We start from the raw sequence: 12,943 nt of genomic DNA, 5'->3' as shown, positions 1-12,943 counted from the left end.
GTTAATTTTGTAAGAGTACAGCAATGTAACTTTTTTCCTGGTTATGGTCATTTGTTTGCACTTGCTAACATTTAACGACATTTTCCAGTTGTTGCACCAATTAACAGCACCTAAATAGTTATATATAATTAGCTGATAACTTTTGGGGAGAATTACGTGGTAAATTACGCAGTCGGCTGCAAAAAAAAAAAAAAACGAGCCTGCACGGGAGAATCGAACTTGAGGTCATTTAAATATATAAGAAAAAGAAGTGGCCCGAGGACAGAGCCCTGCGGCACTCCTGAAAACACTGGAGTGATCGACGAACTTGAACCAGAGATCTGCACGTACTGCTGCTGGTGTGATAAGTATGAATCAAGCCATTCTAGAATTTGTTTATTTTGTCAGATGTGCTGAAGATTAAGTAAAAGTTTACAGTGGAGTACTCGGTCGAACGCTTTTTCAAAATCCAGGAAAATGGCATCGATTTGTCATGCTGTATCAAGACTTGAGAAGAAATCTTTGGTAGTGTGTAATAACTGTGTATTAGTCGATAAACCACGCCGAAAACCATGTTGAGACTCAGATAAAAAGTTGTTTTCCTCCAAGAACGTTGTGATGTGTTTAGAAATGAAGTGTTCCATTGCTTTACCTGTAGTGCACAGCTTTCTTATTGGCCTGTAATTTGTGACGCGCAGCCTATTACCAGATTTATGGACTGGGACAACTTTAGGCATGTTTAAGGGAGGCGTAGCGCGAAAAAAGGCAGGGACGAGAGATACACAAGACACAGTGTCTCTGTGTCTTGTATTTCGTGCACCATTCCGCGTACCTGTAAAGAAACTTGTTCGGAATGTCATCTGGCCCAGATTATTTCTTTGTATTTAGGTGAAGAAGAGCCGATAAAATGCCTGCCTCACTTATAGTAAGGTCGGAAACATGAAGATTGCTTGATCTAAAATCAGTTGTCCGGTCATCACCCACCAGAAACACGGAAGAGGAATAGTCATTAAATGTTGTCGCTATTTTTTCGTTATCACTAACGTCCCCATCATTTGTTGTCAGTTTGTTTACGGCGTCTCTTTTTTCGGTTAGATGAGCCCAGAATTTTCGTGGGTGATTAACGAGAAATTTGTGCAGTTTAACATCAAAGTATTGAAATTTTGATACCTTTATTTTGTTTCTTAAGTCTCTGCAAAGTGATCCCAGAGTACTGTGTCCGACTTTCAGCATATTGTGGGAAAGGCGTTTTGTACGGCACTTTAAATAAAGTATTTCACGCGTAATCCAAGGACTGTGGCTATGGATTTTTTTATTCCTCAGTAGGACGTACCGATGCATACGCCTGTGCACTGTATTTTTAAAACACAACCACAAGTCATTCGGACTCATGTCGCTGTCAATGTGCATAGCAGAAAATTTGTCGTAGTCTTGTTCAAGATCTAAAATACTTTCATCCTCAGCGTTATTATAGCATTATTATACGAATAAAACTGTTTCGTTGTTCTGCGTGTAATTGGACGTGCCATTTTGATTTTGAAGAGCACTAGACCGTGGTCGGATATACCAGGCATAATATCTACCGTAAACCCCAACCGTTCAATAACATCAGATACAAACGCAAGATCTAAAAGAGAACTCGTAGTCGCAGTCACCCGCGATGGTTCAACAACGACCTGCTTCAAATTAAATGAAAAAGCAATGTCAAGTAGCAAATCAGAACGCTGGCATGCCGACGAGACACTCAACGATTCCCAGTTTATCTTTCGCAAGTTAAAACCACCGCACAAAATGATATGCGCGTATCGGTTTTTGTGTTCATGCAGAAAATCATACAGTACCTCAAGTGAACACAAAACTGAATTTGGTGGCCTGAAAACGGCGCCAACGAGAATGCTGCGTTTGGAAGTATGAAGCAGAATCCAGACCATTTCTGCACTACTGTTATGTGGTAGAAGCCTATAATCTGTTCCTTTCTTTAACACAATGGCTACGCCACCCCCTCTGGCGGTCGTGGCGGACAATTTCGTGCGAATCAGGTACCACGTCTTTATCAGGACTGTTATCATGCAGCCAGATTTCAGTGAGCACTGCAACGTCCGGCTCATACGCTAAAAGAACACTTTCCAGTCCCTCAGTTTTATTTTCAGAATACTGCGAGCATTAATATTCAGAACACGGAACTCCTGTTTAACTGCGTCAGTGCGGCTTGGTTCTCGATTTACACGACCATCTTTCCTTCTGATGTTGTACTGAGGCTGTCGTCTTGAACCAAGTGGAACTAATTTATCTTGCGCTTCATCCCACCGTAACAGCTTACAATTTATTTTAATTTTATTGAACGACAGCATGACTTTCTCTCCTTTGGTTCTGTTTTCAGCAGTAGCAGTCCAGAGTTTTTTTCGAATTGACTGTACCCGCTGGGAGAAGTCCTCCGATATGCTATATTCTGTGCCCTTCAGCTTCTTGCAATTCATGAGAATGTTAGCCTTGTTTCTGCCGTCCATAAGCTTATAAATGACTACAAGGCCAAGAACTACACCAGGATGGCCAAATCCTGTTCTGGTGAGGGTTGTCGGTTGTGGTCACCGAGATCATGCCGCACCCCAGGCCTGGTTATACAATTCCGTCGACAGAATGAGTTTTTTTTTTAACCTGGTGGATATGTCGATGACTGGTTCTGCATCAGCAACCGGCAAGACGTGCAGAGGTTTCTCTGACACCTCAATTCGTTCCAGCAAAGTATCCATTTCCCGAAGAACACATCACGAGCTCGTTGCTTGTCTATCACAAAGAAAACAGCGCAAACTACATGAAGGGCGCAGAAAGGGAAGACGACACACAGACACAGTCAGTTTTTAGTCAGCCCATGTGCCTTGTCTTCTCCTTCTGCGTCCTTCGTGAAGTTGGTGCTGTTTTAATTGTGTTGTGGTTATCGAGTTTACCCTCAATACGAATGGGCATCGCACCGCTGCCACCACTGTTGCAACTGGGCCTGGGATTGTAGAATCTCAGCCTGCTGCCGCTGTTGCGCAGAGTTGATCGAAGAAACGGTCGAGGCGACGGTGAGTGAACGGAACGTTTATGTACAGTATGTACAGTGGCTTTACATAATCGGTACAAGGGCCGAGAGTACAACGGGCTAGCACGAAGGAGCGGGGCGATGCCCAGGGAGAGCGACTCTCTGGCGTGATGCCTCGTCTGCTACCCGTCTGCTGCGCCGGCTCAGCGCGGCTCCGTTTTTATAGTCTCCGGTGACGTTTGCAGCAGCCAGCCGTTCGAACCCTCCAATCAGGTGACTTTACTGGCCACCGTTTGAATTGGTCATTATGTAGATGGCATTTTTATTGATTTTTCAAAAGCTTGACCGTGACTAACACTGAAAATACGCAGCATCGAACTCGACGGCAATACAACTCGATGGCTTGAACAATTTTTATCAAATCGTTCTCAAGCGTTTAAATTAAATGATAATATTTTCAGCCTAACCCTTGTTAAGTCTGGCGTCCCTCAAGGCTCAGTAATAGGACCGCTTTTATTTTAAATATATATTAATGATATAGCACTAAATATCAATTCGACAGTTCGCGTTTTTGCCGACGACTGCGTAATTTACAGAGATATATCTAGTCCTAACGATGTCATAGCTTTGCAATCTGACCTGAACAAGCTAACAGAGTGGTGCGGCAAATGGCAGATGCAAATAAATAGAGAAAAGACTAAACATTTGAAATTCACTTCTGTTTCAAAATCGTAACCCAACACTTACCTAATAAATGACAGCATAGTACACTCGGTTCCATCGGTTAAATACCTCGGCATTCTGCTAAATTCTAGCTTAACATGGACAGACCACATAGAAAATATTACATCTAAAGCACAAAGAAAACTTGGCTTCCTGAAGCGGCGCCTATATCCAGCCGACAGGGACACCAGGCTTCAAGCATTCAATTCTCTTGCTCGCCCTTCACTGGAATATGCGTCAATCATTTGGCATCCCTACCAAACCACCCTCACCAATATACTTGAAGCCGTCCAGAATAAAGCCGCGCGATTCATCCTATCATCGTACTCGATATTTCAAAGCGTTTCATCTTTGAAGGAAGAGCTCAACATGCCGCCCCTTACAATGCGCAGAAAATTTGCCAGATTATCTTTTTTTCGCACTCTCTTTCACAGCAGTACATCATTTGCCCGGTCGCACATCTTACCGCCACCTCATACTTCACGTCGCACCGATCATATCTACAAAGTTAACCCCATCTTCGCTCGTACGGAAAAGTACAAGAATTCGCCTTTAACCTTGTCAATAAAAGAATGGAATGAGCTGCCCTCCAGTACCGCTACCATAACCCAGTTTTCCTTATTTCAGTCGGAATTGCTAACATATCTGGAATCCTAGCGCGTTTAGTAACCAGATTTGCTTTTATATCGCACTTGCAAACTAGTATGTTCTCTTTCTTTGTTATTTGTGCATTTTTTGTAACAGTTTTTACGTTGTTATGTTCTTTGTCAACATGACGTATTAACCACCTAAAGTGCTTTTTTGCCTTTGAAAATTGTGCTCTGATTCCCCCCCCCCCCCCCCCCTATGTAATGCCCCCAGTGGGCCCTTAGGGTATTTGAATAAATAAATATATTCCTTACCGCAGCTTAGATGCGGTAAGGAATATATCACTCGTTTTGCATTTCTCGCATCAAACACTAACGTACGACTTAGCGTCCGCAAACTCTATATCCGTCCGCTTCCGTTCATCGAAAGTCTCAGGCTTCTGCATTTCTTTTGAATTTATTTATTTATTTATTTAGCAAATACTGCCGGCCTGTGTTACAGGCCTTAGGCAGGAGTGGGGTACAAACATATTGATAAAAAAATGACAAGTACATTGCAAAAGAAGCAGATAGCGAACAGAGCAAAAATCAGAACATACAACACAAAATTGAATACAAAGGCAGAGAACATGTAATTACATCGAACCTTCAGCAAACGAAGGGATCGGACTTGGCCCAAAACAAGGATACATAAGAGCCCTATACATCCTTCAGAGCTTGTAAAAATAAATTGACCGATTCGCAATTGACAACCTCAGCAGGTAGACCATTCCACTCAGTGATAGTATGAGGAAAGAACGAGTACTTAAAAACATTTGTTTTACATGAAAACGCGGTAACTTTCTTAGTATGGTAAGAGCGCGTAGGGCGTCGAGATGTGTGCTCAACTAAAATTCCTTGCGATGCAAAACACGGTGTGTCATCATCTTTAATTCGCTTGCGTCGGCACAGGCGTTTTCATTAATGTCCAGACGCACATCCTGTCCGCCATGCCCTACGACTTCTCCTGCTTTTGACACGTTAGGAGATCCAATTTCCGATAACTCCGCTGCAATCTCAACGAGCGACACCTACTGTAATTACATCGTCCGATGCTGTGGCTACCTTATCGGAAGTTAGAGAGGTTTCCTTAGTTGTGAACGCGGGGCATCTTCCATTGTTACTGCAGCAGTTACATTTGCCACGTATGCACTACCTTCCTCTGTGCCGCACTTGCAGGGCTGCTCCACAGCTACGCACTCTACCTCTTTGTCACGATCGTCCGAATTTCCCACATTTTCCTGCCTTTCAAAAATATCGGCTTTAAATCGAAAAACGATTTAGTACTGTTTTGCTCGCGCTGGTACGTTTGGCGAAGGTCCGCCGGTGACAAGTCATATCTCATCAGTAATAAGTGATCTCTGAAGTCAAGAGTTTAACGGAAGCCCGTCCGGTCGGGATGGGACATGACGAAAAAAGAATGGCACCGACCAAAAAAGAAAGATGGAATGACGTTTCGGCTCCCACACGGGAGCCTTGTTCACGGGAGCCTTATGAACAAGGCTCCCGTGTGGGAGCCGAAACGTCATTCTATCTTTCTTTTTTGGTCGGTGCCATTCTTTTTTCGTCATTCAGTGATCTCCGCCAAGGCCTCGTTGGCTTCCTCAGCCCTCCTTGCGCATGATCTTAAGAATCGCATGCTTGTGGGACCCAAAGGAATGCCAAACTCTTCACAACTTTCAGTGAGTTAATTCGCTTTGAAGTTCTCCATCGCGCAGGATAGGCTCTTGACGTTTGTCCTTTCCTTAGCATTCCCTTGCCGTTCACTACTATACAACTACTAGCATGACACGCGCAAGCAATTCTTTCCAACAACGCCTCGTTTAGTCCCTCTGCACCAGCTTTGGTTTCAAAACGCCTTACTAGGCTTGAAACAACAAAGCCACCTCCAGTGCTACACACAGCCCTATTCTAAACTACAATCACGAGTGATAGAGCAGTGCGGCGAATTGAGGGGAAAACATCAGGCATTCACCGCGCCGAGGTAGCTGACGCCGGTCGATCCCGCAGCAACCATCCACTGTTACAGCTGGCCATCCCACCGCTGTCGCCACTGTTACGAATGGGCATCGCACCGCTGCCACCACGCATCTCTGCCTGCTGCCGCTGTTGCGCAGAGTTGAGCGAAGAAACGGAAGAAACGGAAGAAACTTAAAGAGAGTGAAGTTGTAGGCCATATAGTGAGATCTAACGAATAAAAATCGAGGACAGAGGCAGGCGACAACATAGAACGGTACCGGACTTCTCCGAAAGTCCGGTAACGCTCTGTGTTGTGGCCTGCCTCCATCCTGTGACTATTGCGGTTTTTAGTCGTTATGCCTCACCAACTAGCCTACAACTTTGCTCTCAAACGGTCACGTGACCTAGGAGGCAGGTAGACCACCTTCGACAAGCCGGCGAGGGCGTGGCTGTCACTCAATAAGACCTTGAACGCTATCACGTTAAACATCCAGTTTTGGTGATGTGCATGAAAATTGCAGTCGTTAATTTATTGAACGAACAAAAACAAACAACAGCGAAGCACCTGCTCATCAGGAGCGACGACTGACCGCAGCAGATACGCCAAGTGCGGCACGTTTGCGCTCCCACGTCCCGGCATCCTCGCTGTTGGTGACGCCCGAGTGTACGTAGGCGTAATATTGTAGCGGATGAAATGGGTTTTATACAGGTGAAGGCTGGACGGAACACAGCTGGCCGGAAACGGCTCAGAGCCCAGATCAGTCTGCGCGTGCCTCCCTCTCCAAGTCCTCAGTCAGCCGCTACGCGGCGTAACAATTTCCCCGGGGGCAGACGATTCTCGTGCTCGAGAAAGTCAGGCAGATCGACGCTGGCAGCGCTTCAAGCTGGCCACATGAACGACTTGTGTCTTGCGGGAACGGCGTTTATCCGTCGTCACCTTGGCGATGACGTAATTCACTTTATTCAACCGGTCCAGCACGACGAAGGGGCCATCGTACTTATACAGAAACTTCTGATATAGTCCTCGCCTGCGGGTTGGTGTCCAAGCCAGACAAAGTCTCCAGGAGAGTAAGTGACTGCACGATGATGTAGGTCGTAGTACTCTTTTGAGCGGCGTTGAGAGGTCAGGGTACGTAAACGGGCTATACGACGGCCTTCTTCGGCACGGCAGAGTATCTGAACAACGGACGCGTTGTCGTTAAGGGAAAACGGGAAGATGGTATCGAGGAAAACGCGGGGAGTTCGGGCATATAGCAAATAGAAGGTAGAATACCCGGGGACCTCACGATTTGCCGTGTTATCAGCGTACGTCACATATGCAACACGGCGTCCCAGTTGCGATGGTCAGACGAGACGTACAGGGACAACATAGTTTTCAGGGTGCGGTTGGTGCGCTCGGTAAGACCGTTGGTATGCGTGTGGTACGGTGCCGGTAGTCTGATCCACAAAGCCGGAGCATTTCTTCCACGACATCAGCAGTAAATTTCCGTCCACGATCACTTATTATAACACGAGGTGCGCCGTGGCGAAGAATAACAGAGTGAAGAAGAAAAGACGAAACATCATCAGCTTTGCCGGTAGCGAGAGCAGCGGTTTCGGCGTATCGGGTAAGATAGTCGACGCATACAATCACCCAGCGGCGTCCCTCGAAAGACTTTGGGAAAGGACCAAGCAGGTCATTCCAATCTTTTCAAAAGGGGGAGGGGGGGGGGGGGGGTTGAAGGGCTGCAAAGGACCGGCCGTCGTGGTGGTTCGTGCCTTAAGGCGTTGGCATGGTTCACATGTCGCAACGTGCTGCTTGGTGGTCTTATAAACTTGCGGCCAATAAAAACGCTGGCGAATAGGGTACGAGAGAAGTCTAGATGGCCAGATGTGATGTCATCGTGCATGGTGTGCAAGACTTGCGACCGGAGACTTTTCGGGACGACCAAAAGCAGGGCAGCACCATCGACAGAGTAGTTCTTCTTGAAGAAAATACCATCTTTGATAATAAATGGGGTTGAATCTACTCCTCCTGCTGCCGCTTCTATAAGGGGCTGCAGTGAAAGGTCGCTGCGTTGCTCGCGGCTAAAGGTCGCTATACTGGGAAACGTCAGCTCGCACGAGGCTAAACACTCTTCGAAACCGTCTTCATCATTGGCTGAGGTTGGCAACGGGTGGCGTGACAAGCAGTCTACATCACTATGACGGCGCTCACTTTTGTAGCAAACAGCAAAGTTATATTCTTGTAGGCGCAATGCCCAGCGCGCCAGACGACCAGATGGATCGCGAAGTCCGATTGGCCAGCAGAGAGAATGATGGTCAGTAACAATGGTGAGGTGGCATCCATACAGATACGGCCGGAACTTGTGCACAGCGAGCACAACGGTGAGGCACTCCAATTCGGTGACAGTGTAGTTGCGCTCACATTTTGTTAACGTGCGGCTGGCATAGGCAATAACGTACTCGGCCCCACCGTGCAGCTGGACAAGCACCGCCCCAAGACCGACGCCACTGGCGTCAGTGTGGATCTCCGTCCGAGTAGAAGGGTCGAAGTGCCGCAAAGGGGTGCTGACGTGGGGAAAGATTTCAGCTGATGAAAGGAGGAGTCGCACTCGGGGGTCCACACAAACTGCGAATCCTTATGCAGAAGAGAAGTGAGGGGGTGGGAAATCTGCTCACAGCCAGCAATGAAGCGACGAAAATATGAATATAGTCCGAGGAAGCTCCGAAGGTTTTTCAGGGTGCGTGGAGGTTCGAAATCTCGCACTGCAGCGATCTTCTGCGGATCCGGCCTGATACCATCGTGGTTGACGAGAAAGCCAAGAGCTAGAGTTTGCCGGTCCCCAAAATGGCACTTCTTTGAGTTCAAAATGAGTCCCGCCGATCCAATGCATTGGAGAACAATATGGAGTCTTTCATTGTGCTCTTGGAAAGACTTGCCGAAAATGATGACATCATCCAGGTAACACATGCAGATTTCCCATTTTAAGCCACGAAGGATCGTGTCCATGAATCGCTCGAACGTTGCGGGGTCGTTGCATAATCCAAATGGCATTACAATAAATTCGTACAAACCATCTGGGGTTACGAAGGCTGTCTTCTCACGGTCGGATGGATGCAGGGGAATTTGCCAATAACCAGATCGCAAATCAACAGAGGAGAAATATGACGCCGAATACAGACAATCGACTGCGTCGTCAATGCGATGTTACGGGTATACGTCTTTCTTTGTTTGCGCATTTAGACGACGGTAGTCAACGCAGAATCGCCAAGAATTCTCTTTTTTTTTCGCACTAGGGTAACAGGGGCGGCCCACGAACTGGAAGATTCGCGCATGACTCCTTTCTGCAGCATTTCGTCCACCTGTTGTTGAATGATCTTGCGCTCTGCCGGGGAGAGACTGTAAGGTTTCTGGCGAATAGGGGGTACGGTCCCTGTGTTAATTTTATGCTGTACTAGAGAGGCTGGGAAATGACTACCCGATCCCTTAGAGGCAAAGTCGAACACTTGAGCATGACGCGCCAAGATTTCTTGCAGCGTATGGCGCTCGCTAGACGGGAGTTATTTGTTGACCATGCGCTCAAGCTCAGCAGAAAATTCAGACTTCCCGGGTGCTGCTCCGCTGACATCAGGAATAGTTTCAATGGCGTGGGTCACATGGTTCTCAAATCTTGCGAGTGCTAAACCAGCGAGTGCAAGTGCAAGTCAGCCGCTACGCGGCGTAACAATATGATCGACTGCAGGTGTACTCTGAAGCGTCTCCTGAGCGCGCCAAGCAGACAGAGGTCCAGATTAACAATTAACATGTAGCACTGCGAAAACAAGTTGTAATTTGTAGTTCTCTAGCAGCAATTGTGTTTTCTTTCAGCTCTGACTTTGCCGCGGCGTACCATCGTCTCAGTTTCTACTGTTTCAGCAGTGACTGTGTGCTTGGAATTTGTGCAGGTGCTGACCGACATTGCCCTGCTCGCAGCTGCCCTGGTCCTTTTCTCCTTGCAGGTAGGGGCTCCTTCCTTCGCGGCCACTTTAGCGGCGTACTCTTGTCGCTAAAGAAGCTAGGAAAAATCAACGCAATGGAGATTTTTATATGTTTACGACAGAGTTACTGAAAGAAACCAACGTTAGCAAAGCTTTAAAGCAGGGTATCAAACCGGAATTTTTTCGGGTCGGTTCGGGTTTGGATTCACGCCTTTCGAGTTCCTTTGGGGGTTTGGGTCCGGAGCGACATTCCGTTCTGGTTTGAGTCGGATCAGAAAAGAATTAGAACCAGTTCAAATGTATTCTACCGGGTTCAGAGCCGAAAAAATTCTGAACGTATATTGGTTTTAATTAACCTTATTATTCCGTTTACTTTTCTTTGTGATAATCGTATGTAAAATAAAAAAGCAGGATTTGTTCATTGCGAGTTGTTTTCATTTTTCCCTGTTTAATTTACTGTCCGCAGGAAAATGATAGGAATTTACGGCGAGATCTTCTAAATAAAATGAACTGAAAATTTCGCATGTGCAAAACGCTCCAGCGTCAGCCATTTCAGAGACCCCGTCGTGCGAGCAACAGCTCCCCCTCGTGTCAGTAGGGATTTTCTTCTACGCAGAGTATTTATACAGCGCAATATTAGTACTTATGCGGGTGCCGTCACGACCGCCGCATGAACCACCGTTTTTATCCACTTTGTTTTCAAACTATGCTCAAACCACTTTTTTCATACCCTGAGCTTGGCGCATGATAGCCTTAGTCGCTTATGCGCCATTAAACCCAACACAACACAAAACAGAACGACCGCCGCATGCGCCCTCTATGTCACCCCCCCCCCCCCCCCCCCCCCCCTCAAATCTTCTAACACATGACATGAGAACGCCCATCCAACAAGGAGCACTCTCTAATCACCGAGAGCTTACCAAGCACACTAACGCGACAGTGCAAATGAGAGAAGCCGGCGTCGTCATCGGCGTCACTGGCCGCGAGTAAAAAATGCACGAAGAAATGCCAGAGAAGCCACTTGGGTGGGCCCCCTTGGTGGCCAACCTGGGTGGTAGGTGGGCTACTTGGGTCACATGACCGTACGGTGTCACAGCTTAAGGTGATAGCTAGATGGGTGATTGACCGCGACAGGTTGCTCGGGAAGAGAAACTAGCTGGGGCGCACAAGCCCCACCAGTGGCTTCACCTACCATCGCAGGGCCATCGCTTAACCGCTGCGCCACTGCGCCCGCAGCGGCAGGAGGAGTACTCCAAGGGATCTGGAATGTAAAGAAGAGAATCACCATTTCCGCATATGTGGGCACTAATTCATTAACGCTATCACTATCACTATTATCGCTATGGCTCAGTATCCTCAGAAGCACAGCTAATCGCGTATTCTTGATAGCGCAGTGTAAAATTAAAATTTTGGCCTATGCTGGCAACGTCGTTCCCTTCTTGTTCTCATCAAAAGTGTGCAATAAAAGAGCACGCCTAGACAGGTTTCGTGTCTGCAGGGACAGAAACTTCTTCGTTGAGACCTGCCGTTGCGACTGTGTTGAGAGCGCTGCATTGTGCGAGGAAGAAAGGTACCTGCGCTACATGCAATTTTCGTGACTTTTTTGAGGCGATTTGAAAGGGAGCCTATGCATCGACATAAATTTTCGCCCCCTTGCTAGTCTGGTGAACCTGTCGCGTACTTTCTGCCCGTCAACTTATTTGAGAGTTTTTATTCGAAGCTACAAGCCAACCCTGCCCAGTAGCTGCGCTTAATAGGCGACTAAGTGCTCATCTGACTTTTTTGGACATGGCCATGAGAGAATTCTGTTCTGACGCATTCAGTTTTACATTCAGTTTTCCCCTCTTCCCATTTCCTTACAGTACCCGTGCGGCCTTTCCAAAAGGCAGATGGCAAAGGTTCTGGCCGGTAATTACTACCTCTACCTATATACCCGCAGCCTTATCTAAGCAATTCGTGAAAATCATTTCATGACCAAGCCTTTCTTGATTTATTCGGCCGCAAAAACCTACTTAGGCTTCAAACGTGGACCTTACGCGGTAGAACTCACGTCCGGGGGGGGGGGGGGGGGGGGGGGGGGGGGGGGGGGGGGGGGTCAGTGAACTGATACCGTGCCAGCAACGAGAAACTATTCAATTTTGAAATGATTTGTGTTGTGTTGCTGTCTTGTGATGCTGTGTTCTTTCCGAAAGAAAGGACATGACGCCTTGCACGATAAGATTTTTCACTGCGATGAAAGACTCCGTAGTTTTCATGTCTCTTTTCGTGTCAATAGGACTGTTTTCCATGTAGAAAAGCCTCATGACGGATGAATGCATAGCAACGCCGCATTCATCGAGGCTACTGTTCAGACACCAGTGCATTTTAGCGCAGGAGGTATACGCTGCGAAAGTTCCTCCTTCTAACTTGTGGCTCTTTCTTGACATGTGCCGCTTCCGGAATTTGATGTGCGGGCGTAGAATGTAGTCATGGTGGCATGAAGCCGTATGCCGAGATTACTGAATTTCACCCGGCCTAGTAAGGCACTGGAAATAGGACATTGCCACCAACCAACTAGCCCACCTTAGCCTGTTACTAGTGAGGCACGAGGAAGGTTAGGGATGCTCCTGATATTCAATGCAACAACAATAGAAACAAGCTTTGAAGATGGCCGAGTTTGTCCCTTATGTAATCG

The 12,943-nt window shown here is 47.1% G+C and overlaps 1 protein-coding gene across 6 annotated transcripts in view; it reads left to right on the top strand.

Annotated features, from left to right (window-relative positions):
• LOC149324514 (uncharacterized) overlaps positions 1 to 12,943 on the top strand; it is a 168,507-nt gene that overhangs the window by 130,749 nt on the left and 24,815 nt on the right. For 4 of the 6 annotated variants that reach the window (XM_089565458.1, XM_089565455.1, XM_089565456.1 and 1 more), the window contains one exon: positions 10,237 to 10,290. The exons of the other annotated variants lie outside the window; for them this stretch is intronic. In XM_089565458.1, the coding sequence (XP_089421584.1) occupies positions 10,237 to 10,290 (54 nt within the window). The remainder of the gene's footprint in view (positions 1 to 10,236; positions 10,291 to 12,943) is intronic. 6 annotated transcript variants of the gene reach the window in all.

The sequence above is a fragment of the Amblyomma mixtum genome, unplaced genomic scaffold, assembly GCF_055824585.1.
Source record: "Amblyomma mixtum isolate Tamu unplaced genomic scaffold, ASM5582458v1 scaffold_27, whole genome shotgun sequence".
In the NCBI taxonomy this organism is placed as follows: domain Eukaryota; kingdom Metazoa; phylum Arthropoda; class Arachnida; order Ixodida; family Ixodidae; genus Amblyomma; species Amblyomma mixtum.
Note: the sequence above shows the minus strand (reverse complement) of the source record. Positions and strands in the feature narration are given on the sequence as shown.